General features: G+C 38.1%; 2 protein-coding genes across 5 annotated transcripts in view; one reads left to right on the top strand and one right to left on the bottom strand.

Annotated features, from left to right (window-relative positions):
• CEP85L (centrosomal protein 85L) overlaps positions 1-22,950 on the top strand; it is a 135,280-nt gene that overhangs the window by 75,205 nt on the left and 37,125 nt on the right. The gene's annotated exons all lie outside the window — the stretch shown is intronic.
• PLN (phospholamban) lies at positions 789-16,351 on the bottom strand. Of its 3 annotated transcripts, none has more exons than XR_013181342.1 (3): positions 16,099-16,340; positions 11,906-11,940; positions 789-4,086 (listed from the first exon to the last, which is right to left on the bottom strand). XR_013181342.1 is itself a non-coding variant. In XM_077175222.1 (3 exons), exon 3 carries the CDS (start codon positions 9,222-9,224, stop codon positions 9,066-9,068), a length of 159 nt encoding a protein of 52 aa, XP_077031337.1. In that variant the 5' UTR covers positions 9,225-9,345; positions 11,906-11,940; positions 16,099-16,351; the 3' UTR covers positions 7,651-9,065. The 3 variants fall into 3 exon arrangements, 1 of the variants encoding a protein (XP_077031337.1); XR_013181343.1 differs by lacking the exon at positions 789-4,086 and adding an exon at positions 4,123-7,636 and having other exon boundaries at positions 16,099-16,351; XM_077175222.1 differs by lacking the exon at positions 789-4,086 and adding an exon at positions 7,651-9,345 and having other exon boundaries at positions 16,099-16,351.

Raw genomic sequence — 22,950 nt, 5'->3', positions numbered from 1 at the left:
TAGGAACAGATTTTAAAAGTTCTTCAGTGTATGGAGTTCAGTTTATGCACTGAAACAAAGAAATATTGCTTTAATGAAAACAATTTCCATGCAGAATTTATATTTCACCATATGCTTGTTTAATTGTTTTCAATATACAGCTGATCTTTGAATAATGACATGTGTGATAAGGACTGTATTAAGAGAAAAAAACTGCTTATAATACATCACATTTCCCATGTACTGAACTTGGAGGCCGTAAAATCTAAATTAAAAAGCTCTGTGTTTTCAAGCAATGGCATTTCAAAATTTTCAAGCAAAAGCAATTAAAGTCTGATCCTATTATATATCCTATTATCTGAATGCATGTAGGTACATGCTATGTCCTAGTCCAAAAATTAGATTTAAAATGAAAGCATGCCTTTAAAATTGTTGGAGATCATATAATAAGAAGGAGAGCTTCATAAGATTGCATATCTACATATTAACTTTGTCTGGTGTTGCAAGCATCACAGTATGAATCTCTTTATTCCAGTGTACAGAGCATCTGTATGATTTCTGCATGGTGTGCTAAATAGTGTCAGAATATTGCAGAGATAATAGGTGGAAATTACTTAAGTGCATCTTTTCCCTTTAATGTACCAGGTTTAGTGGGTTTTTTTAATGAGGAAAACACTGGATTGATCACACCATGTATATAAAAATTGCTGGAAATTAAGTTTTAATGTACTGAGAAGTTTAGAGTTATTAGAACAATTTTTGTTGCAAAGCAGAAAAGGAAGAAAGTAAACTGCATGCATATCTAAAAATTGGTAAACAAAGCTGTAAAAGTTTAATTGAAAGAAAAGTCATAACATTTGTCAGATATAACATTGTTGCCACATAGAATTTTATTCTTAAATGTCAACTCAAAGATAGGGTTTTTTAACAATTCTCTCAGATCAGAAAATTAAAATTATTAATAACAATATTTTTCCTATATCACATTTTGATGAAATGATACTTTTCAGGAATAGGAAAGTTTACAACATGAGGGATTATCACTTTTAGCTAGCAGAGTGAACTCCTTTAATGTAAGCCATAACTAAGCTTTTGATGGTCTGTTCCTTTTGGTGTGAAGTTGGTAGCCCAGCAAATGGGATTCCATTCTTTACAAGGTGCTTGTAGGTTCAGTCTGGAGTGCAGCAAATGATTGGAAAGCAAACTTGGACTGTGCTTGATTGCAAAAAGAGCCTTGGCATTGGTTAGCTGATAACTTTGCCAGCTTTATATGTCATCTCTGGAAAATGCTTCAGTTTCAGCAGTGTATTTCAGCATTTGTTGAGGATTCTGTCATGTTCATTGCTGGCTGAGAGAAAGCTACTGGGATTGTGTCTGGGCATTGTTTCTCCATGCTCTGACAGCAAAGTTTCTCACAGACTGCCTTGGTATGTAATTTTCGATCTGGAAATACGTGCTCGTTGGTGGCAGTAGGCTCATCTTCCTCAATTTATTAAAAAGGAATATGTGATTTCATTGTTTTGTCAGGGCCAACTGATGTCACAGTGGTTTCCCTAGGACAGGGAAACTTCTGAATATAGAGAAGGTCATATAGACAATAAGCTTTGAGTAGTCCCAAGCAGTGAATAACCATTTTGTTGGGAAAACTGTTCTTATTCTGCTTTGGGCTAGAGTGGGTTTCCTGTTTGTTACAGTGGTTTTGGTGTGCTTTGAACCATCTATGTCAAGCATCAACAGGAATTTTCCTAATACAAAACTATGTAACCATTACCACATATATCGGTGGTATATAAATTTACGGATTTTTTTAAAGCAGAATATTTCAAGATTATAAAAATAAATGATTGCTTATTGTGATGTAGCTGTGCAATGTTTTCTGCTTTAAATGCAAACAGATTGGAATTCATACTTCTATAACTCTCAACTTCAAAAAACTATGGGTATGTAGTTTGCAGAAGCCATTATGCAAGAACCAAGTGGTTATTGCACATATTTCAGAGCAGGTGAGAAAAAAGCTTTTGTTTTAACTATCTCTGCTGCTCTAGGCCATTGTGCTGCTTTGGCTGGGACAGAGGCAATTTCCTTCATCATAGCTACACTTTGTACTTATACCAGTCCATAGTCCCATGCTAACTACTATACCATGAAGAAAATTAACTTTATTCCAGATAAAACCAGCATGCTAATGCTCTGTAAGCTTTGGAGCAGGTAGCATAGAGTGGAATGTGGATACTTACTAATGGCAGGACTTCCTTAAGCTTTCGGGTTTGCTGGGCATGTTGCCTTTTCCTGTGAAAAGTCTGTTCATAGATCCAGTTTAGTTGAGTCTCCTGCAGATAACTGAATAACAGCAGTGATCATATGGAAGTTCTGGGTGTGAACATGAATAGATCAGCTCTGTAATACACTCAGCACTCAGCAGTATATGTGTTGAATCAGGGATGTGCTGTTGGCAGTAGGACGCTGGAGCTGGAGCCTCCCCCATCCATAAAACAACATCTGCCTCTTATGCATGTGTGTTAATATGCATATTTATGGCAATAAATTTACTGTACAATATATATTTTTTGGTTTATGCTTGGTGGTTCTTGTGGTTGGTTCCTGTGTTTCACTTGGGAAAGTGAGATGCTAAGAGAAAGTTGTTTGGCTCCAGTGTGATATATGAAAATCTGCTTCTGGTCCCCTCCTTTCCCAGCACTTCTCATGTTTTTAGCTCTACCTTCTGGAAAATCATTCCAACAGAAGTGTGCTCTTGTTGGTCACTCTCCTTCCCAGGAGCCTGTGGGAAAAGTACATCACTCTGTAAAGAGCCACAAAAGAAAGTCCTGTAAGGAGTTTTTGCTGCATTCCTAGAGGTGAGGACAGGCTATGGACTGATGATGGCACTGGCAAGTAACAAGTGGTCTGTCAAAAACGGCTGCAGGGCTCCCACACTGCTCACTTGACCTGTGCATAAGTGGTAAATCCTCTTTCTGAGGCTGGAGTGCATCCTGGGTTTGTGCAGCTGTGCCTACTGCTGGTGTATGTGCTGGGGCTAAGGGTCTCCTGGCCAGAGTTATGGGTAATGGCCCTTTGTTTTTCAGTTGTTTTGACAGGTGCTTCTTTTGATATGCTGGTTAACAGAAGGCTTCTGGCTTTTGAGGTGTTGCAGTGAACCACAGGTGGTCAAAAAAGCCAAAATAATAATAATAATAATAATGTTTTCATATTTGACCTTCACTTATCCCCATCTCTGCTACTGCAAGCTGTGTTTCAGGGATATCTTTGTTTCCATTTACAGCATCTGTGCTTTTCTCTCCACAGGTAATTTGATGTGTGCTGTCAACTCAAAGCTGGCATTTTGGTTTGCCTTCTTGCTGTCATTTCCCATTAAGCATATGTTCTACAGAAATCCCATTTTAAAATTTTGATTTCTGCTGTCCCCTTTTTGCAGAAGTTCTGTTCCTTGAGTGTTGCAAATAATTTGTAGATCTTTAAATAACAATCAGCTGTAGCAATGAGAACCTACAGTAGCTGCCGATGCATTCCTGGGTCTCTTCGGGTACTCAGTGAGGCTGTAGGTGCTTTCTTCACTCAGTGGCAGGTGCACAGCTTGTGCACAGCTCTTAGGATTGCTTTCTGATAAATTTGGGGTGTGAACACATTCTCTGTAACTGTCAGATACTTCAGCCTCTGCAGACTTCACATACTTACATTCAGGTAGTCTAAAAGTGTCTACATTATCATTGCAAAATCCACAGGGCGAAATCTGAGAAGGAAGCAGAGCCTTGCAGAGGTTCACATCAGCTTCACAAGGATAAATGCAAGCACTAGGACCAAGACAATGAGCAGAAAGTTAAGTAGCAGGTTGAGACCCCTGTTGTTGGCAAGATCCATAATGTGCATCAGTCTGCCCTCTTGTGCCTGCAGCAGACTCTTAATTGTAGCTTAGGGCTGCTCCTTCATTAGTAAGCTGTGTAGGGTCACATGAATTTCATTGTGTCCATAGCTCTTCCCCTGGTTTTTAGTTTCTGCCACTTAAGAAAGTGTGCTTAAAATAGCTAGTTGTTTGGGTTTTTTCTGGAAAAGTATTCTGGATGCTCCTACAAGCCTTTTTTTCTCAAATACCTTAAAAATAAAATTAAATAAAATTAAGGTTAATGATAACTTTCATTCCAGTACTGAAGAATTTCTGAAAAACTAATAATTGGAGGAAGGACTTGAATTTTCTTACACAGTTTGGCACTTCACTGACTTTATCAATGTGTATGGTACTTTCCAGGCTCATCGAATTTTCAGAAGAATGAATGTTCTCAAGACTTGGTCTCTTTCAGCAACAGACTGTTGAAAATTTACTTCTAAAATACCTCTATGGGTGAAACACTGCTCTGCCCCCTGCTTTCTTATCTGGGCAAAATGTCTGTCTGTTAATAGAAGTATTTCCTACCCTTCTAGGGTTTGGCATCATGCACTGCAGCCACGTTTAGCTGGCAATGTGCTTTCTAAGGCCCACTGCAGTCTTGCAAATGCCTTACCAAGAATCTGGATTGAGCTGGCAGAGGATGTGTCCTTAGTGCTTTTAATAGCACATATGCAATTACTTATTTTAAGATAGAATTAATAACTTAACAATTGGGGTTTATTTATAGAAATATATATACATGAGTGAAAGGAATATATAAACCCACTTAACCCTAATACTGCCAACAGTTGCCAAAACTTGCTTTTAATAATCAGCTACATTTTTAGGGAAGATCACAAGAGGGCAGTATTTTATAGTTTTACATCTTATACAAAGGTGTAACTTCTTGCATAATTTTGCCTTTAAAGAAAGAAAAAGCTTATAAAGCAATCAATTATATATTACTACAGTAAATATAGTGTTAATTAATTTAAATTACCAGGGTTCTTACTGAGGGTAGCATCAGTTCTTAAAAGAATCCTTATAAATATGTTCTGGGTTTTGGTTTGTTCGTTTCTTCTTTTTTTCCCCCCACTTTTTATCAGGGAGATCAAAGCTAAAAGGATTACATTTGTTGTTAAATAACACATCTCTGGATCTTGCAGGATTTCACACAAAAAAAATTCCAATTGTATTCTCCTAGGCACTATTCATTAATAGCCATAAAAATACAGGTATCTGGTCTGTAATCTACAGTGTGTTTATATCCTTCCAAATATAAACTCTTTAAATGAATGTGTTCAATTATTCTGCTCTAATTTTGGTAGAGAGGATATAAGTAAAGTATGTTTCAGCATACATTAAAAAGTGTAACCATTTTTTATGATTATTGTTCTGTCTGTATCCCAGAATGGATAAGGTTGGAGGGGACTACCATCTTCCTGTTCAAGCAGGGTCATCCTAGAGCACATGGCACAGGATTGTGTCCAGGTGGTGTCTGAACATCTCCCATGAGGGAGACTCCACAGCCTCTCTGGGCAACCTGTTCCAGTGCACAGTCACCTGCACTAAAGAAGTTCTTCCTCACATTCACATGGAACTTCCTGTCCATCAGTTTCTGCCCATTGCCTCCTGTCCTGCTGCTTGGCACCACCCAGCAGAGCCTGGCTCCATCCTCTTGGCACCCCTTTCAGACAGACATTGATACGGTCCCCTCAGTGACTTCTTCTGGAGGCTGAACAGGCCCAGCTCCCTCAGACTTCACTCTTAACAGAAGTACTCCTCCAGTGCCTTAATGATCTTTGTAATCCTCTGCTGGACCTGCTGCAGGAGCTCCATGTCTCTCTTGTACTGAGGAGCCCAGAAGTGGACATGGCACTCCAGCCTCACCAGGGTGGAGTAGAGGGGCAGAGTCATCTCCCTTGCCCTGCTGGGAATGCTCTTCTGAATGCATGCCAGGATACCCCTGGCCTAGTTGTACCATTGGCCATTGGTGTAATTGTAGCAAAACTTACATACAAATTTTTTGTCCAGGGGGGTGACAAACATTTTGTGCGTGTCGTGTGAATAATTTTGTTTAAGGCTGTTTTACTCTTGTCTGTCCAATGAGTGGTTCAGTTCTTATAGGAAGGGAAGTTGTTGCTAAATTGATGTAGAACAGTTATTAAAGAAATGCAAGTATCTGCTGCCTTCTAAAACACTTTCTGACTAGTCTTGGTCCGAGCAAAGTTTCAATTTTTAAATGGGTCATGTTTTCACATAGAGAATAATATCAACTATTCAATTATTAAATCAATTGTATCATTTTTTACTGAGGAGCTGGCTGAGGAAACACATCTTTAAAACCAGCTTATCATGGTTCCTGATTCAGCTCCTTCCTGGTATAAAGTTGTCATGGATGTTGGTAATTTTTTTTTTTTTGGAGGAAGAGTAATACCAGATTGTTGCCTGTTTAGCTGTCTTTATTCACTACTGGTGTGTAAAATGACCTTAGGAAAAAGAATTAGGCTTGGGTGGAGTGGAGCAGAGAACTACACACGTAATCCAAGCTATGTGCTGTACATGTTTGCTATTTTTATTATGACTCATAAAAGTGCTAAACTTTTTGATTACATTTGCAGAAATTAATTAGGAATAGTTACAAGCACTAGCTACATGTAAGTGACCTGGACATTGCAAAATAGTCAAGATTACTCCTGAAAACCAAAGCAGAATAAATAGAGATTTAGAGAATTAGAAAGCTATGTGATGACTAGCTTCTTTTCACATAACTTTAATAGGTAAGTAATAGAATGGATGCTTCTTTCTAAACAATTAGATATATTTTATGCATTAATATTTTTCAAGTAGTCCTTTCATTAAATAAAAATACTGTAGCTATTATTTTTAAAGCTTGATAAGTCTACAAAGAAGATTGTATTATGTACAAATGGGTTTTTTTGAAATTTCTGGGTTTGGTTTACAATTGGTGATATAGAGGATAGTAACTGATTTTTTGATCAACAGAAGCCTAAGACACCAATGAACCATACAGTATGTGCAATATATCTGCATTGCTGTAAAATAGCAGTAAGGCTTCCGGTTTCTTGATAACTTGGTTTTGTTCTTGTTTGGTTATTGTTTAAAAATAAGTTATGGATTTTCACGTACATAAAAGGAAATTGGAGGGTTTGTTTTTATTGGGCTACGTTTTTTAGCAATGCTTTACTCTGACTCCTTTAAATTATTGGCTTGTAAAACCTCTAACCCAAACATGTCCTCAGAATGCAGTGCTGATGCTTTACTCTTAACACTTCTTTCTTCAGCAGGTTTTCAGTACTGTAAAACTGTCTATTTCCAGTTGAAGTCTCTTGAAACACATCCAAAGCAAATTAAAGCTAGAAACTCTATCCATCACAAAAATACAGATTCGAAAAGAGAAGAAAAGCAAGAAGGATTAAAAGGGGAAGTACGCTTGCTAAAATCTCTCACATTTGTGAGAGTGGTCAGAATGCATGAAATGGAAATTGAGATTTACACAGACAGTTCAAACCAGTAATGCTCATAATACTAACTTGCAGGTTTGGGGGTGTGTTGCCAGTCTCACAGTGCTCGCCCGACTCCTCATACAAGTAGCTATCTTAATTTCCTCTTGTGGGTAACCTTACTTCAGAGTCTGGTCTCAACATACCTACTCACCAGATAGGAAGTTCACCACTGGATTTGCTTGCATTCCATTGAATACAGAGTTTTTTCAAAGATTTCTTCCCTTCCTGCTCAGCTGTTTATTATCAACTTCTACGAATGAAATATTAAGTCTTAAAGGCAGAATGCAAGACAAACTTGTTTTGATTTTTCTGTATTCATTAATAAGAATGTTTACATAGAATGGAATGGAAGAATATCTCTTTAAAAAATGGACGTCTGTCTGACCTTTGTTGATTCTTAAGCTTTCTTTAAATTTGAGAAGTGTATCAAATTTCTGGGGATTTTGCTTAATACCAGCAACAGGTAATAGGGTAAGTAGGGTTGGAAGTCTTCTATTCAGTCTTGTTACTCACAATTTCTGGAGCAGAAGCGTCATCTGTTATGTGTATAGTCTATGGTTGAAAAGATATTTCTGCAGTGCTTTTCCCTCCTATGCATAATTGTTTACAATGAACTTTTTAATCTGTCATTTATTTTAGGAAAGTACTTTCATATTCTCTAGCAGGAATTTGCAGTTGAAGATGGGGATGTTACTTTTATTTGTATAGATACACTTCAGTCACAACAGTAATGATGGCCTAGACTTTTCTCTTTGCCACATCAGGTGTGAGCCACCTCATGTGACATTGGCAAGTTCCAAGTTTTTTGTAGTTTTAAACTAAGGGAATTACTACATAAATAAGAACAGGCCTTAATTAAGTTGTCTGAAGGCAAATGTTAAGAACTCTGAGAATCCAAGTTGTGCCAGTTGTCATGTCAGGCAAATTACTATGGAAAACAATATTTTTTATTTCAGTTATGGTAGTGTCAATTTTTTTCTGCAAAACATAATGAAAAATCTTGCCAGATGTCACATATATAAGATCCCTTAAATAGAGAGAAAAACATATGAACTAGTTTTTCCTTTCTGAGTTAGAAGAGATTTTTGGTTCATTCTCATATTCCTTTGAAAAACGCTAAAGCTATTTGAATGCCTTCAGCTGATAATGCAGAGATGCAGCACTTTGAACTAAGCAGAGCAGAAATTTTCCCAGGATGTGTTGAGGGCTGTGTACCTGTAAAGCTCTTCTTTGGGTAGGCATGGTCCAAATTTGGAACCCTTCCAAGGGCTTAAAGATTTTCAGAGAAACCTAAAAAGACTTAGGCCCCCAGAAAGTGATGATGTTGTTTAGCTGACTAAAACTTTGAATTTACCAGCTGCTGGCTGTTACTGATTGGAGCAGATAATCTGATTTACTGATACTTTAACCCATGTAGTAAAGACATCTCTTAGTTGAGGCGGACAAATTGAGTCATGCACAACTTTGTAACTACAGGCTCTAAACACTGTTCTGCACAGAAAATGTGTTTTTAATACATGAGCAGGCAGTAAGATAACAGAGCACTGGTTGGCACACTCTCTAGTCCAAGTGCTAGCCCCTGTCACATGAGGATCCTTGCACTGGGAGTTTGCACGTGTAGGTCTCTCTTCCCCCTGGGGTGACTTTCCTAGAGGACAGGGCAGAGGAGTGCTGGAACTTCAGAGAAGCATCACTATGATACAGATCAGCAAGAGGCAAATTAGAATCAGGCAGAAATTCACAAAGAGCTCTTGGAGCCTTTGGCGTGCTTGTGGGTTGACCTCAATAGTTGAGGCTCTCCTCAGAGCGGAGCGGGTCATGTGTTGGACCTTCTCCATGGCAACAGGAAAGCAGAGGGCACAAATCAGAGGTTTTAGGAGTGCAGGAAAGAAGAGCAGTGGTCAGGAACAGTGCAAAGTGCCTAATATCTTCTCTTTGTTTTAGACAGCCTTTGCAGAGCTGGAAAGCAGGAAAGCAGAGAATTAGAAGTGCAGAAGTGTTTTTGAGTGTAGAGATTGTAAAAACAATCTGTTTATTTCAGACTTTTTAGAGCTTTAAAGCAATGTTTTTAGGTTAAAACTGAATTTTAAAATTTTAGAGTTTTAATTTTAGATTTGTATTGTATTATGCTTCTCCTTCTGAAGACTACTGAGCACCTGCTTCTTAGCAGTGTTAAGTAACTGTACTATGGAAACTGTGGATATCTGAGTTTTGCCCAGATTATTGCCTTAGATCCTAAGCTCTCTATCTCACACGGCCTCTGTGGCTGATTGCCTTTCCACACACACCTCTCTGCTTTATTTGCTCAAGGACTTGTGAAGGCTTGATGATAAGTGTAGGGTCACAGACCTTTCGGCTAGATCTGGATAGTCCTCCTGGCTGGTACTGACAGGGCAGATAACCTGATTTACCAGTACCTTTTGCTGGAAGGGAGGAAAAAAATTCTTGTTGAAATATTTCCATTCCAAGAAGAAGTTCTTGATGGTGGGCTATTAAAACCTAATGCATCACTGCTGTAGGGAATTTTAGTAACGTGCTTCTCAACAGGCAAGACTGAGTAGGGACTAAATATTTTTTTATGCATGTTGGACAGTATGTTACAAATGTGGGTGCAAAGGCAGAGGACTGCTGCAAGGAACAAAACAAAGCAATTACACAACTTTGTCTTTTAAGTGAGTATTACATTTAAAGTGTATTTTTCCTATTTAAAGTGCATTTTTCCTATTTAAAGTGTATTTTTCCTATATTTTTTAGTGGCAGATGGAAGACAGGGTATCAGTTGTTTCAAAACTCTAAATAAGTAGTTGCAACATAAAACCTTCCTGTAAAAACCTTCTGTGGCAAGAAGCTGGCTTTGATATATGCTTGTTTAGCTCATGGTGAGTTGAATTCTGAATGTAGGTGCTGTCATAATGTGAAAACTTGGTTTTTAAAATAATGATGATGATCTGTCAAACTTTATTCCTAAAGCTGCACTTACCCCTAAACATTTTATGAATTAATATTGTGTTCATATATTTCATAGAAGGCCTCTCCTTGTCATCACTTCATTTTGTTTTTCCTGGAAATAAGTGAAGTTATATATGCCACGTAGAGGAAGACAATTGCTTAATGTCTGCTGCCCAAATTACATGATGATCCTGACTGAATCAGAGATACTTTGCCCATGAATTTGTCTTTATATGTGGCTAAAATGGAACAACCTTAAAAGGAAACGAAAGTGTCTTTCAGACTCTTCCTTTTTTAATCCTTTCATGTTGGGCTGTAGAGTGAAATGTTACTGTATGAACAGAATGCATGTGTTTTCAGTGGCAGTGTTGGTATTTAAGAGAGACTTTCAAAAGCAATCAGATTGCACATGGTCCTCTAATACCCTTAGAGGACTCCATGGGATGACATCTCCTCAAACTGAACTTCAGATTTTGTTATGATTTTTTGAGCTGTAGTTGATCTTAGCTTTATTGCGAAAAAAAACATACACCAGAACATACTCTTGTAGTGACTACAATTTTTTATCTTTGTTTGACTTTTTGCTGTACCTGTTTTCATCTATTTAAGCAGTTAAATGCTTGCCAAGTATATTCTGCTTAGTTCTTTACTAGTCATGGTCTGTCCCAAGTGCAGTAAAAGTAAGACATGCACAGGAATTCTAAAGTCTCTTGGCTGAATTCACATTCATTCTCCCAGCCCAGTACAGGCTGGAGTGCATTAGACTGGTTATCCTCTTGCAGAGAAGTCCCAGTAGATGAACCACAAATGGATTTACATGGATTGAGAGGAGTTTGTGTAACCAGCTTCTGTGACAGTCACTGCTCAGAGAACAGCATTTCCTGTGGGTGACTTCATCACGGCATTTTATGCCATTTTTTCAGTGTCAGGTGTGTGCAACTCTTGGTCTTCGGGCTGTGTGTGACTTGCTGCAGCAACATTTATCTTTCCTAATTTTTTTTTTCTTGGAGCCCAAAGAAGGATTGGAACAGCATCAATGTGTACTTGTGCACATGCAGAATAAATGTAAATTCCATTTCATTAGAAACTAATGCAACCCTACTGCATTAGGTGTAACTGCACTCACGCTGGCACCTGCACTGCAGTGTTGCTGCATACGTTTCACTTGCATGACTCAAGGGGCAAGGCCCTGGGGCTCTGAAGTGCTTCCATAAAAAGCAGTGTTATCTGGTTGGGCATCACAGATGCAAGGCCAAAATAGATTTTTAGACACATGTGACCAGAAGGGAATACAAAAGGATCTTAAAAAGTGGAAGGTAGCATAAGTTAAGACCTTTCTACATCATACAGCTAGAAGACATTGTAGAGAAGGGATGAGGAGAGGACAAAATAGATTGAGTTTCTTGATTTAATAGTTTATGTGGTTTTGGAAGTTTTTGAAACATCTGTGTGTTGTTTAACCTCCTGTCTGTGGGGTAAGTTTTCTTGTAAGCAAAGGAAGCCAATTCTGTGTCTGTATTTCAACAAGTTTGTCTTTACAAGTGCTCGGGTTCAACTAATAAACACATACCTTGCTTGTTAATCCTCCATGGTGCTGTCACCCACCTAAAGTGTGCAGAAAGAGAAACAGATTCAGTAACACAGCTGCACACAGGCTATCAAGGTCAAAATGGACAGCTTGGAAAATAATTACACAGAAACAAAGACTGGTCATTGTCACAAATAGTAACTGCTCTCTGCTGTTCAGTGCCTGGTGTTTTAGGCCAATATAAAGAAGAATTGGTCCTGCAGACACCACTTCTTGAAACAAATGTGCAGCAAAAGGGCAAATTATATTTGATATTTTTTAGGAGTCACAAAGTGTGACTCGTGTGACAAGACTGAGCATCACACAAGGGGAGCAGTTGGCTGCATTGCTGTGCAGTTCTGTTTTATGAGTGCTGTTAAGGGATGTGCAAGGCTTGTCTTAGGCACAGAGTGAATCTGCAGAAAATGTCTGGTGGCTGACCCTCTATGTTACTATGTAGGGAATACCCTATACTCCATACTTCAGAATGAGTCACTGATCACAGTTATTGCTTCCCACTTCACTGACATGTGACTGTTTCCCTGATTTGTATTAGGTTATTTTTATCTTTGTTCCTGGGTGCCCTTCACAATGAGAGAGGGTATGTGACCGAAGTGAAAACTGTGGGCCATTCCTGGTGCAACTGCATTGACTCCTTTGAAGTCACACGGGATAAATTTGGCTCCCTTGGAAATGCCACGGCCTGTTTCCTGTCATACGTTCACTAAATGCAGCAGTGATATCAGTGGAATAGAAGAAGTTTGACTTACTTGAATTCTTGCAGTTCCACATGACCAAGTGAAGCCCTGAGAGGCTGTAAAAGTTATGTTGCATAAGTCTATTGCATAGATTTTTAGAATGAGATGTCCCAAAACCCCAGTAATTCACTTCTGTCCATTGAAAAAAAAGTCTTACTAACCATGAATGTAGTGATGGAAAAAGTACATAAAGTTATGTTGATTAAAGATTTAGGCACTGACTTGTGGCATATAATATAATTTTTCAGTCATATGGAGACAGTATTTCCTTGGGATGGGGAAAGAAGCAACAATTCAGCTTGTAGTATGAAAAGTGCTGGTAACAGGAAAAAAACACACTCATTTTATCATTCTCTTTACCTTTTGTTTGTTTTGTACTGAGATGTCATGTGTTTCAGAGAGCACAGGGGAAGACTCACATTTCAGATTATTTTTTTTTTCCCTCTCTGACAAATTCATTGTTTCTACAGTCTTCCTTCTGAGTAGCTTTGATGTTTTTGGTGTTCTAAGACACAAGACCAACAATGAGAGCCTCTACTTGTATTTCAAGTCCATGAGAATGTGAACGGTGTAGGTGACAAGAAATTACACTGATGAATAGTTGAATACACTAATCGTTTTGGGCTTTGAAATTTATCTACATATCTTGTGGATAACTGGGACTTACATGTGTGCTGGTCCATTAGAGTAGCCTGGGAGCCAGTGCTTTGGGCTAGTTTTTAAGTTGGTTAAACTCCCTGCAACTGCTGCAGGACCATGCAGTAGGATCTTGGGCAGGTTCTTCAGTTTCCATACTCATCAAAGCAAGACATAAAATAACTGTATACCAATTCCAGTCTGTTGATGTGATCTGCCTTTTACTTAGTAAATTTCTTTTAGGAAATTAACTCCATGCTCTGCTGCATTCACTGATTACCTAACAAGTTGTTTCATGTTGAGTTTTAGCTATGGTGGTTCATAATGTCACTTTAATAGGAAATAGTCTAACTGCAATTTGAATTAAAGTAAAAATTGAAATACATCTAGCATGTGTAAAAGGTAGAAGTGGAAAGGTATGTTCCAAGTTTTGTTTTTAACCTTCTAGCACGTCAGGGAACAATGATATGGCATTGATTCAGAAGGATATAGTAGATAAATTCAACTTCTGTGAAGTTACTTGATGCCAGGAAGGTCCTGTTTAGCCTTTTCTCAATCTCCAGAAAGTAATAGCAATGTTCAGTTCTAAAGTGTCTTGTAGTTTTAGGGAACAGAACTTTACTTCCCTGTGGGATTTTTTATTTCTCCAGCTGGGGTACTTCTTTATTCCTAAATCAAATTATTCTTAAAGCAAAGAAAAAGTTGCTGGGGTAGTTCTGTACATGTATCCCGTACCTTTTTGCTTGCTGATGGTCTGAAAAAGCAGTGAAAATCACCTTTATACTACTAGTTACAAACTGATGATTTCAGTGAGTTTCCTGCTGGAAAGCACTATGGAGGCACTATATTACTAACTTCCTCAAAGGATGAGAAGTAAATGCCGCTTTTAAAAATAAAAATGTGGTAATACATAAATCTGAATCTCTCTTAAATAACAATTGCATTGTCATCTTGACAAATGAGTAGCAAAAAAAAAAAAGGCAGAAAATTGCCTGCTGTAAATTAAATGCCTAATTTCACATTGATTTGTAACACTTATCACCTGTCCTGTAGCACATGCCTCTGTCATGACTGTAGGTTGTTTCTCAGGGTTTGGATATCTTTGACATGGGATGTTACAAGTGTGAAATTTTTAAATTTAATTTAACAGCTGAGCCACTCTCTCATCTACATTAAATTACTGAACTCTTAACCAGATAAAATGAGAGATAATGGAGCAGCTGACCTGCTGTAGCGATGGGATGCATTCCAGCTTCCAGGGAAGAGCTGCCTATGGCAGTTAAGCGTCGGTGGGTTGTTCAGTCTATGTGGGTATTTTTAAAGTCTGCATATACAATATTTGTGGTAGAAGAGAAAGATTCTCTTGGTGGTAGAATATACCTTAACTCCTATCTTCACTTAAAAATACATTTTATGTATAACTTCAGCCTTGAAAAAAAATCTGTCTCAGAATCTTCTTGCTCTTTGTAGGCACTGGGAAGTCTGAAGTGCTGCCTCTGCCTACTGAAAACAGCTTCTAGGGAACTCTGTACCAGACTGTTTGCCTCAGGAGTAACAGCATGTCCAGCCATTTCTCTCACTTGAATATTCAAAAATGGCACAAGGCTGCTGAGCACAAAAGCAAGCACCTGGATCTATCTTTGCCTGATGGCTGCCAGTCACTAGGAAAAGGAATTAAGTGTATCTGTTCACTAACAGGGAAACACACACCTCACAAAATTACAAGTCTGTATTAGGTTTGTCTCTTCTGTAACCATATGTAGACATAAGTAGTAAGGTGTCAATTGATGAAACGGAGGAACAAGATTTTAAGGAGCATAAGTACCCTAGAGACATGCATATTCAAGAATCGTATTTATTTTTAAAATATTTGTATACGTAAATATTGAATGTTCTCTATGTGATGTATTTCTCTGAGATGCACCTTATTTCAGTGATTTTAAAGCTGGGATTGCATTTCATTGTACAACATGTCTGCGCTTCCCTGAGAAATAAAAGGGTTCTTTTCTGCATTTGAAATTCAGTTCATGATGTTACAAATCCTAGCTGAATTATTTCTCAGTTATTAGAAGCAATCTAGGACAAGTGTTGTGTTAGTTACAATGAATAACAGGAGAAAATAAAATTTCAATGGATGTCAAAGCAAAAACACTACATTGATTCTGTAGCTTGAGCTGCACTTCGAGTAACGTGGTATAATTTCATTTCTAGTAGTGCTATAAATCACTTAAAATTTTTAATTAAGGGTAATTTTTCATCATACAGCAAAAAAGATTTGCTCTCTCAATGTGTTAGATCAGAAAAATGTTTTACAGAATTAATGGTGAAAGAGCTTCTTTGCCCTTGCTGGTCTGTGAATAGGCAGCTTTGGGAAAAAGAATGCCTCTACAAAACTTTAAGGCAATTATTCTCCTTGTAGATTTTGGATTAAAAGCCAAGAGCAAACAGACAAAAGAAAAAACAAGCAAAAGGTATTAAATTTAAAAGGAAAGAGAAAGGTATGGGAAACACGATGAAACCTTCTCACCTTCTTGTGCAATACCACCTGTATAAATCATCTACCCAAGGACAGCTGGTGTCCTATGAACATATAGGAAATTATGTTGCCTTTACTGTTGCTGAAAGACTCCCTGCCTAGCAGTATATCTTTGACTCAGAGCTATAATGCCTATATTTCCATGTTTTTGATAAACAGTTAAAAACAGCTGTTAGTTTAAGTAGAGGAGGTTTTTGTAGAAAAGTACGGTTACAGCATGCCTTCCTGCAAGATTTAAAAGATAAGACAGAAGAGAGGTTCCTTACCCCTGGTGTGACTTGGTGAAGCACAGAGGAGCTTGCTCCGTGCTGTGGGACGTGCCTGCCGATCTCTGGCAACTTTTCCGAGTCTGTGACCAAGCTGTGGAAACAATTGAAGTAGGCTGAGGGGAAAAAATAACAAAAGTTTCAGAGGCAGGACTCACAGTGTCACTCAGCAGCTCACAAGTTGATTGGTCCCATTTGCCTTCTGACACAGGCAGTGGCTGCTCTAAACTTGTTCCCAGCAGTAATGTATTAAACATGGGCAGCATGGGCAGCACCTTTCCTTTTGTGAAGGGACCTGTGTGCCAGGGAGACCACCTGCTCAATCACAGGATGAGGGAATCTGGGAGGCTGCATGCCTCAGTAGGGTAGCAAAGGGAGCTCTTCCCTGACACCCTGCCTTTTTTTAAACAGGAGCTTAAATGGGAGCTTACTCAGGGAGCTGCTTTGGATGCGTTACTTTTGCTACAGCAATGTTTCTTCTTTATAGGAAAACCTAAATAGTGGGGCCTCATACATTTCTTGTGGGTGTTTGACTTGGAATGGTTTTCTTTTGTCCAAGATATTTTTTAAACTACACTTTCAATATATATGGTTTTGGTAATTCTGTTACGTACCTGGTATTCAGTTTATAGTGCATGATGAATGCTTCCCAAGATAATCTTTCTTCTCAGGATGCTCAAACTGAAATAACTTTTCTGCATTTCAAGCCTCTTCCAAACACTAATAGGTGGGTTAGAGGATTTTTTTTTCCAAATCTGACATATGTAAGTTCATCTCTGAAATATATCATATTTGAAGTATATTTTGATATATTTCAATATATTTTGAAGTATTTATCTTTCCTTTAAAACACACTTCCACATTTTTTCTTCCTCTCCCACTGTGGCTGGAAATTATTTAAGTTAATTTTTTGAGAACCCTTTCTCTTTGTTTGGATAATAGTAGCAGCTTGATGCTACTTTACAAGTTATCTTACATATACTTTGCTGTGTTGAGAAGTGACAACACAGTGCATATATGGAGTAGGTTTTGTGCATTGGGGAAGTGAAGGATTTACTGGATGCAAAAGGATTAAGCTGTCAAGTGAGAGCATCCAGCATCAGGCTTTCTGTGTGGATACAACTGACAGCATGGGCCATTTCCTCATTGGGAAATTGCAGGCAAAAATACAGAAGCTCAGCCAAACTCTGAACGCTTACAGATTCAGTTTTGACAATAATTGTTTAGCATAGATGAGTGCTTGGCTTTAAGCAGGAACCCAGACAGGGTGAGTTTTTTTGGTTTAGTTTGGGTTTTTTGTTCCCTGGAAGCCCTGCTGCAGTACATTGTTCAAACCAGAGACAGAAGGGCTTTGGGGGTGATGTACAACCCTGTTTCAAGTTGAGCTCTGTTTTTGTCTTTGTAAATATGATTTAGCTCTTCTGCAAATTGGTTATATCACAGTTGAAGTTAGCAGCTTGGTTTTAGTATCATAAATCTGCCTGCTTTCAGTTGTCCTTTAGTATCAAACCCAGGAAGTCTGGGGTCACATATTTCAGTTGAAAGTTAATTGAATATCTTTACAGTGAGAAGTAATGGTTCTTTACTGGTGCAAAGTGTTTCATAATTTACTGATAATGGCATTATTAATGTTATAAATCTCTCACAGTCAAGCAAACTGTATTTGGCTTTTTTATGAGGGAAGTTTCATGTTTTTATTGTATGCTGTCATCCAAGAAAAGTGCTAGCATTGGATTGTTGGCTTTTTTATGAAACTTGTACTATTGAAATTCACCCTCTATATCTTGTTATGAAGTCCAGCAGTACTGCAGCACTGCAACAGCTGCAGTGCCATTCCTCACTTTTACAAATTTGATGTAAATTGTCATGTTATTTAGTTACACTACCCCAAATTTTTGGCTCTTTTTGTTAATGAATTGGAGCTTTTTAGAAATGAGATACCTTAAGAGAATTTGGTTTTGTTTGTGAGCTGCTGACACAGTCATAGCTTGGTCTCCATTTTAAAGTGATACCTAAATGTACAAATTAAGGCACTGAAAAAATACTAGGATTTCATCAGAAACATAATACACATCTTCTCTAAATGTCAAATCTAATAAGAATTTTAAGATGGAAAATGTATTTCCCAAATAGCAATAACATAACATAAATAACAATAACATGTACAAGTTCAGACCCACATGAGTGTTGTAGATGTTGTATTAATGTTGTTTCTCTAAAAACAAGCTTGTTTAGGAACACTCTCTTGAGAACATTTTTCTAGTTCTGGTTGGTTACATTCTCTCATGTAACTCATGGAGGTTTTGGTGGGGTTCTGAGGCAGATGCCAAAGTACTGCTTTATGGGACATGTCAAGTCTGACAAGTACAGACACAATAAATGAGCACATCATTGTACTGTTTTCATTCACTCCTGGGTGAACAGGTCCAGACACCCGTGGATATGAGAAAGGAAAAGCTTTAAAAAAGGAATCTGTGTTGAAGGTTTTGGTCTGCTGCATTTTGTTCTGGGGAACAAAAATGTGCAGCTGTTGCCTGCTTGACCTTAAATGGAGATGATCTGGGCTTTCTCCAGGGGGATTAGGAATCTACCACTTGAACATGTTTCTTCTCAGAAATTATTTAGAGATCCGGTTGATGTTTGGAATAATGTCTAAAAAGAGACATGTTGTACTTCAGCATATGAGCTCCTTTATTTAAATAATAATTGTGAGACTTCTATTCACATTGGTAATAATTTCCTGGATTATTTTTGCCTTTCTTGTTCTAGTTTTCAAAATTCCAGCTGTAGACACTGGCCACGTGTATAATCTGTAAAGAGTTTGAGGTGTCACTGTCTGGTCCGCTGATAATCATGATTCTATATAGAAATGGACTGCGACCCAAGTCCAATTGTTTATAATATACAAGTAAAGAAATTCAGCAGTGGAGTACTCAGAGTACTCCAGTGGAGTACTGGAGTCAGTGAGTTTTTTCATGATGCTGCTGCAGTTTTCTCTCACACTGCAAAAGTGCCTCTGTGATCTCACACGGCAGAAGTTCTTGTGTTGGCATGTCTGGTTTAACAGTAATGAAAAGCACACAGAAGGGAGATCTGAATGCTCCCACAAATGTGCAATGATTCGTGTGTGTGTGGGACAGAGTAGCAGACTTTGGTATTGAAGCTGAACTCTAAAATGAGATCTTTCTTTTTTGTAACCAATAGTTTTCTGGCCTGATTCTGTGGTGGGTAATTTCTTGTAGTCATCCAGGTATTAGCAGATGTGGCTTACAGGACACTTTTTAAGGTTCTCTAAAGAGAAAGGAGCTAATGTATCCTTCAGTTACATTTGTGCTGTAAGCCTAATACATCCTAAAGGAAAATGTGAGTTTTTCCCTCCTTTAAAAGTACAGAAAAATCAGTATTTTCAGTGCTGATGTGAATAGCATTCCAGAATCACACCAGATAGGGTAACAACCTAATCGATTGAGCGGTAACTTTTTTAATGCATTTAAGGTTTTTTCTTGAATTTCATAGATTTATGACCCATTTCCTTATATGTTTTACCTGATGCCTCCTTTAATGATTATCTGACTTCAGTGAATCTCGCTCACATCTGTAGTCTCAAATCTATCTTCTGGATTTATGTGGAGGAAGTTGCCTTTCTGAGGCTGCAGATGTTCCTGCTTTTGTATAGTGAGACTTATGGTCTTTGTTAGCATTTTAGGAAACAGCTCTGCTGAGAAATCTAGGCTTTGCATCGTGTTACTTTCCTCTGGGACAAGACGTATTTATTTTTCTAACCATGGGACAAACGTTAAATTAGTTTGGTTTTCACGTTTTTTTCTTTTTTACAAGCAAGATGAAATTACTTTTTGAGGCAGCAGTTTATAAAGCATACCATTGCAAAGTGATTAGGAAAAAGTACAAAATAAATGAATAGAAAACTTGGTCTGAAATATTTCTCTTTTTGGGAATGGTGAATGCTCAGGTAGTAGTAGTCATCAGATTTGTTACTGACCAAAGGCATTTTTTGAAAGGTCTTCTTGAATGTTTTTGTTTCAGTTGCTGTTACTGGCGCAAACCTTAAACTATTAAAGTAGAACACAGGGTGCACAAGTGTGTCATGCCTGTTTATTGTCTTTGGTGCTTTGACCCAGTGTTAAAAGAGAAGGGAAACAAGAAGTTTTGCCTGGCTCTCGCTCTGAAAATTGGCTCTGTCCTTCCTCTTCCCCAACCCTGTTAGGAAACATTTATTTCATGTGGATACAATACAATTAGCACAGATTTGACCCATGCAGGCGGTTTATTTTGCAACAAAATATTGACAGCACAAAAAGCTGTGTTCCTGTAAATACCTGGTGGCTTTCACAGTGATGAAGTTTACCTTTTTACTAGGTTAATGAAGGTCAAATAATTTACTATAGCAGTTATCTTCAGTGATGCAAAGTGTCTTCAAAATAGGAACATGAGACAGGATAGGAAATTCAATGATCTTCATTACAGGGAAGGTTCTTTATTTCTATGAAACGCCTGGGAACACTGTGTTTTAGTGCTTACTGGTGTCCTCAATTGGTTAAGCTGAACAATGTGCTTTAGGTGGTGTGCCGAGATCCTTATACCTAAGAAACTGTGTTGAGTGTCTTTCAGATAAACTGTTCTGGGAAGCACAGAGATTAGTTGTGTTATTTGACATGTTGTGAGTGATAGATGAACAGCGGGACAAAGGCACATGAAGGAGAGATAAAGTTGGAGGACCACGTTTCAGTTGCCAAGTGGTGGTGCTGGATTATCTCCACTTGAAAGCGTAACTGCAGAATTGAGGAGAAACGATTGGGCTTTAGCTTTTGCTGCTACCTATCTTCAGCTGAAAGTTGACCTAGCAGAAATGCATAAATATTGCCCAAATGATGAATGTTTTGGCATCATTTAGAAGTTGAAAGATTCTTTTGTGCAGATTATTGCAGTGATCACCCTCAGGGAGCGTGGAGGGGCAGCAGGTAGACCAGTGGCCTCAACAGGGATCTTCATTCAGATCAACATGGAGATGGCATAAATCAGGCTTTGAAAGAGTTTTCAGGCTAATTTTCACATGGCCCTACTTTGAAAAGTGGGAGCCAGCAACACCTTTCTTTCTCTTGCTTAGTGTTACAGAATGGTATGTGTCTTTTCTTCACTTCTTCTTTCCATTGCTCTGAAGTTGGGCTTTTTTTTTCCTCTTCCCTCATGGGGAATTTCCTCTTCCCTCATGGGAATAAGACTAATTCCCATGGTGAGCGTCAGCTATCTATTGCTCAGTATCTTTGTTTCATGCAATTCATAGCTAAAACAGGGGAAAAAGCATTCAGCAAAAAAGCACCCCAGAAAATTAGGATCTTGAATTTCATTACCTGAGAATTTGATGTACAAAACTTCATATTTTTCTTTATTCTGTTGCAGAATGTGCCAGATAAAAACATGGCTCTACTCCTTGGTTCAGACCAGCTCTGAATAGCAAGAAGAGATTTCCTGGTCTTGCAGATATTTTCTGACTATGTATTCTGTTTCAGGCAGCTGCTTTCTCATGGAAGTTCCGTGGTCAGTCACTGGAACATGGAAGCTTTGTCAAGTGTAGTACCCAGACTGTTTTGTCTGTAGCTTTCTGACCACTGAGGTGATGTGGAGAGCTTTTTTCCTGCTTTTATGACTCCATTCTTATAGAAGAAGCTATTTGCTTTTTTCCTCTTTCTGTGGCCTTCATTGAAAATTAATTGGTTCTATGGTTTTGAAATACAGTCCTCTTGTATCAATTGGTTGTGTGAGTACTTGGTATATCATTATTATTGACATCTCTGTGAATTAAAAAATGAAAACAAAAGTAGTTCATTCTGAAACATTAATTTTTCCCACCTTCTAAATGAACTTACTTCAATCAACACATATTTATTTTTCTTTAGGTAGAGATAGTCTCATTTGTATTTGTTAAAACCAGGATTTCGCTTACAAAATAGTTTCCACACTAGAGAATCCTCTGTGTTTTGGTGCTCTTTGAAGAGACCAATTGTCTTTGTTCTTGTCTCAGTTTCCTCTCTGTAGAATAAGTCTAGTTTCTTTGTAAGAAACTTGGAGACCTACAAGTGACAAGTACTAATTGCTGGTGATGAAAATTATATTTATTTTTTCAGTGTGAACTTCTGCCTTTTCTGCCTATATAAAGAAGGTGCTAGGGCTCCCCCAAGTTTATCTTGTAAGGAAGGAAAACACCTTCACACACTGACACGGATGTTTGGATGCACCCTTACATCATACTGCTGCTTTTGCTAGAGACAAGTGTGTTTCAAGTACCCCTCATAAACTCAAGTGGAAAAGGTTCAATCTGGATTGAAGCCAAACAGTTCAAATATCCGTCACTTACTCCACACACAAATTATGTGACTACCTTCCATGGTTGTGTGGTTGCTGCTTTCACACGCAGTGCAGTGTTAAATTAACAACATTTCTTCTGTTTATCAGTGATGCAGGTGTTTCAGGCTTGGATTTTCAAATGTCTGACTTTTGAGATTCCAGGATTTGCCAAAGGTGCAGAGCCTCTATAAATCTAAAATTCACAGAGTCATGCAAGTACATGGTGTCTCCTTGTGAGTTAAAAAAATATATGTATAATATTCCTTTTTTTTTATTTTTCAAAATTCTGGGGCAGGTGAAGGAAATGTCTACGTGATGATACATCATATATGTGATGCTGTACAGGGATGATGGTAGAATCCCTGCTTGAAGCAAGTCAATCTTCACAGTAGGTCCATGTGCTGTTTTGCTTGGTTTGCTGGCTGAAACAGCTAGTTCTGTCTGGGAAGAACTTCTGGAGTTGAGACAGAAAATATGAGTATGCCTCTA

This window comes from Agelaius phoeniceus, chromosome 3 (genome assembly GCF_051311805.1).
Source record: "Agelaius phoeniceus isolate bAgePho1 chromosome 3, bAgePho1.hap1, whole genome shotgun sequence".
Lineage (NCBI taxonomy): Eukaryota > Metazoa > Chordata > Aves > Passeriformes > Icteridae > Agelaius > Agelaius phoeniceus.
The sequence above is the reverse complement of the archived record's forward strand: the minus strand, read 5'-3'. Positions and strand labels throughout refer to the sequence as shown.

Excerpts from the sequence above, each read along its gene's own strand:
- PLN (XM_077175222.1), bottom strand. The coding sequence starts at position 9,224 with ATGGAGAAGGTCCAACACATGACCCGCTCCGCTCTGAGGAGAGCCTCA.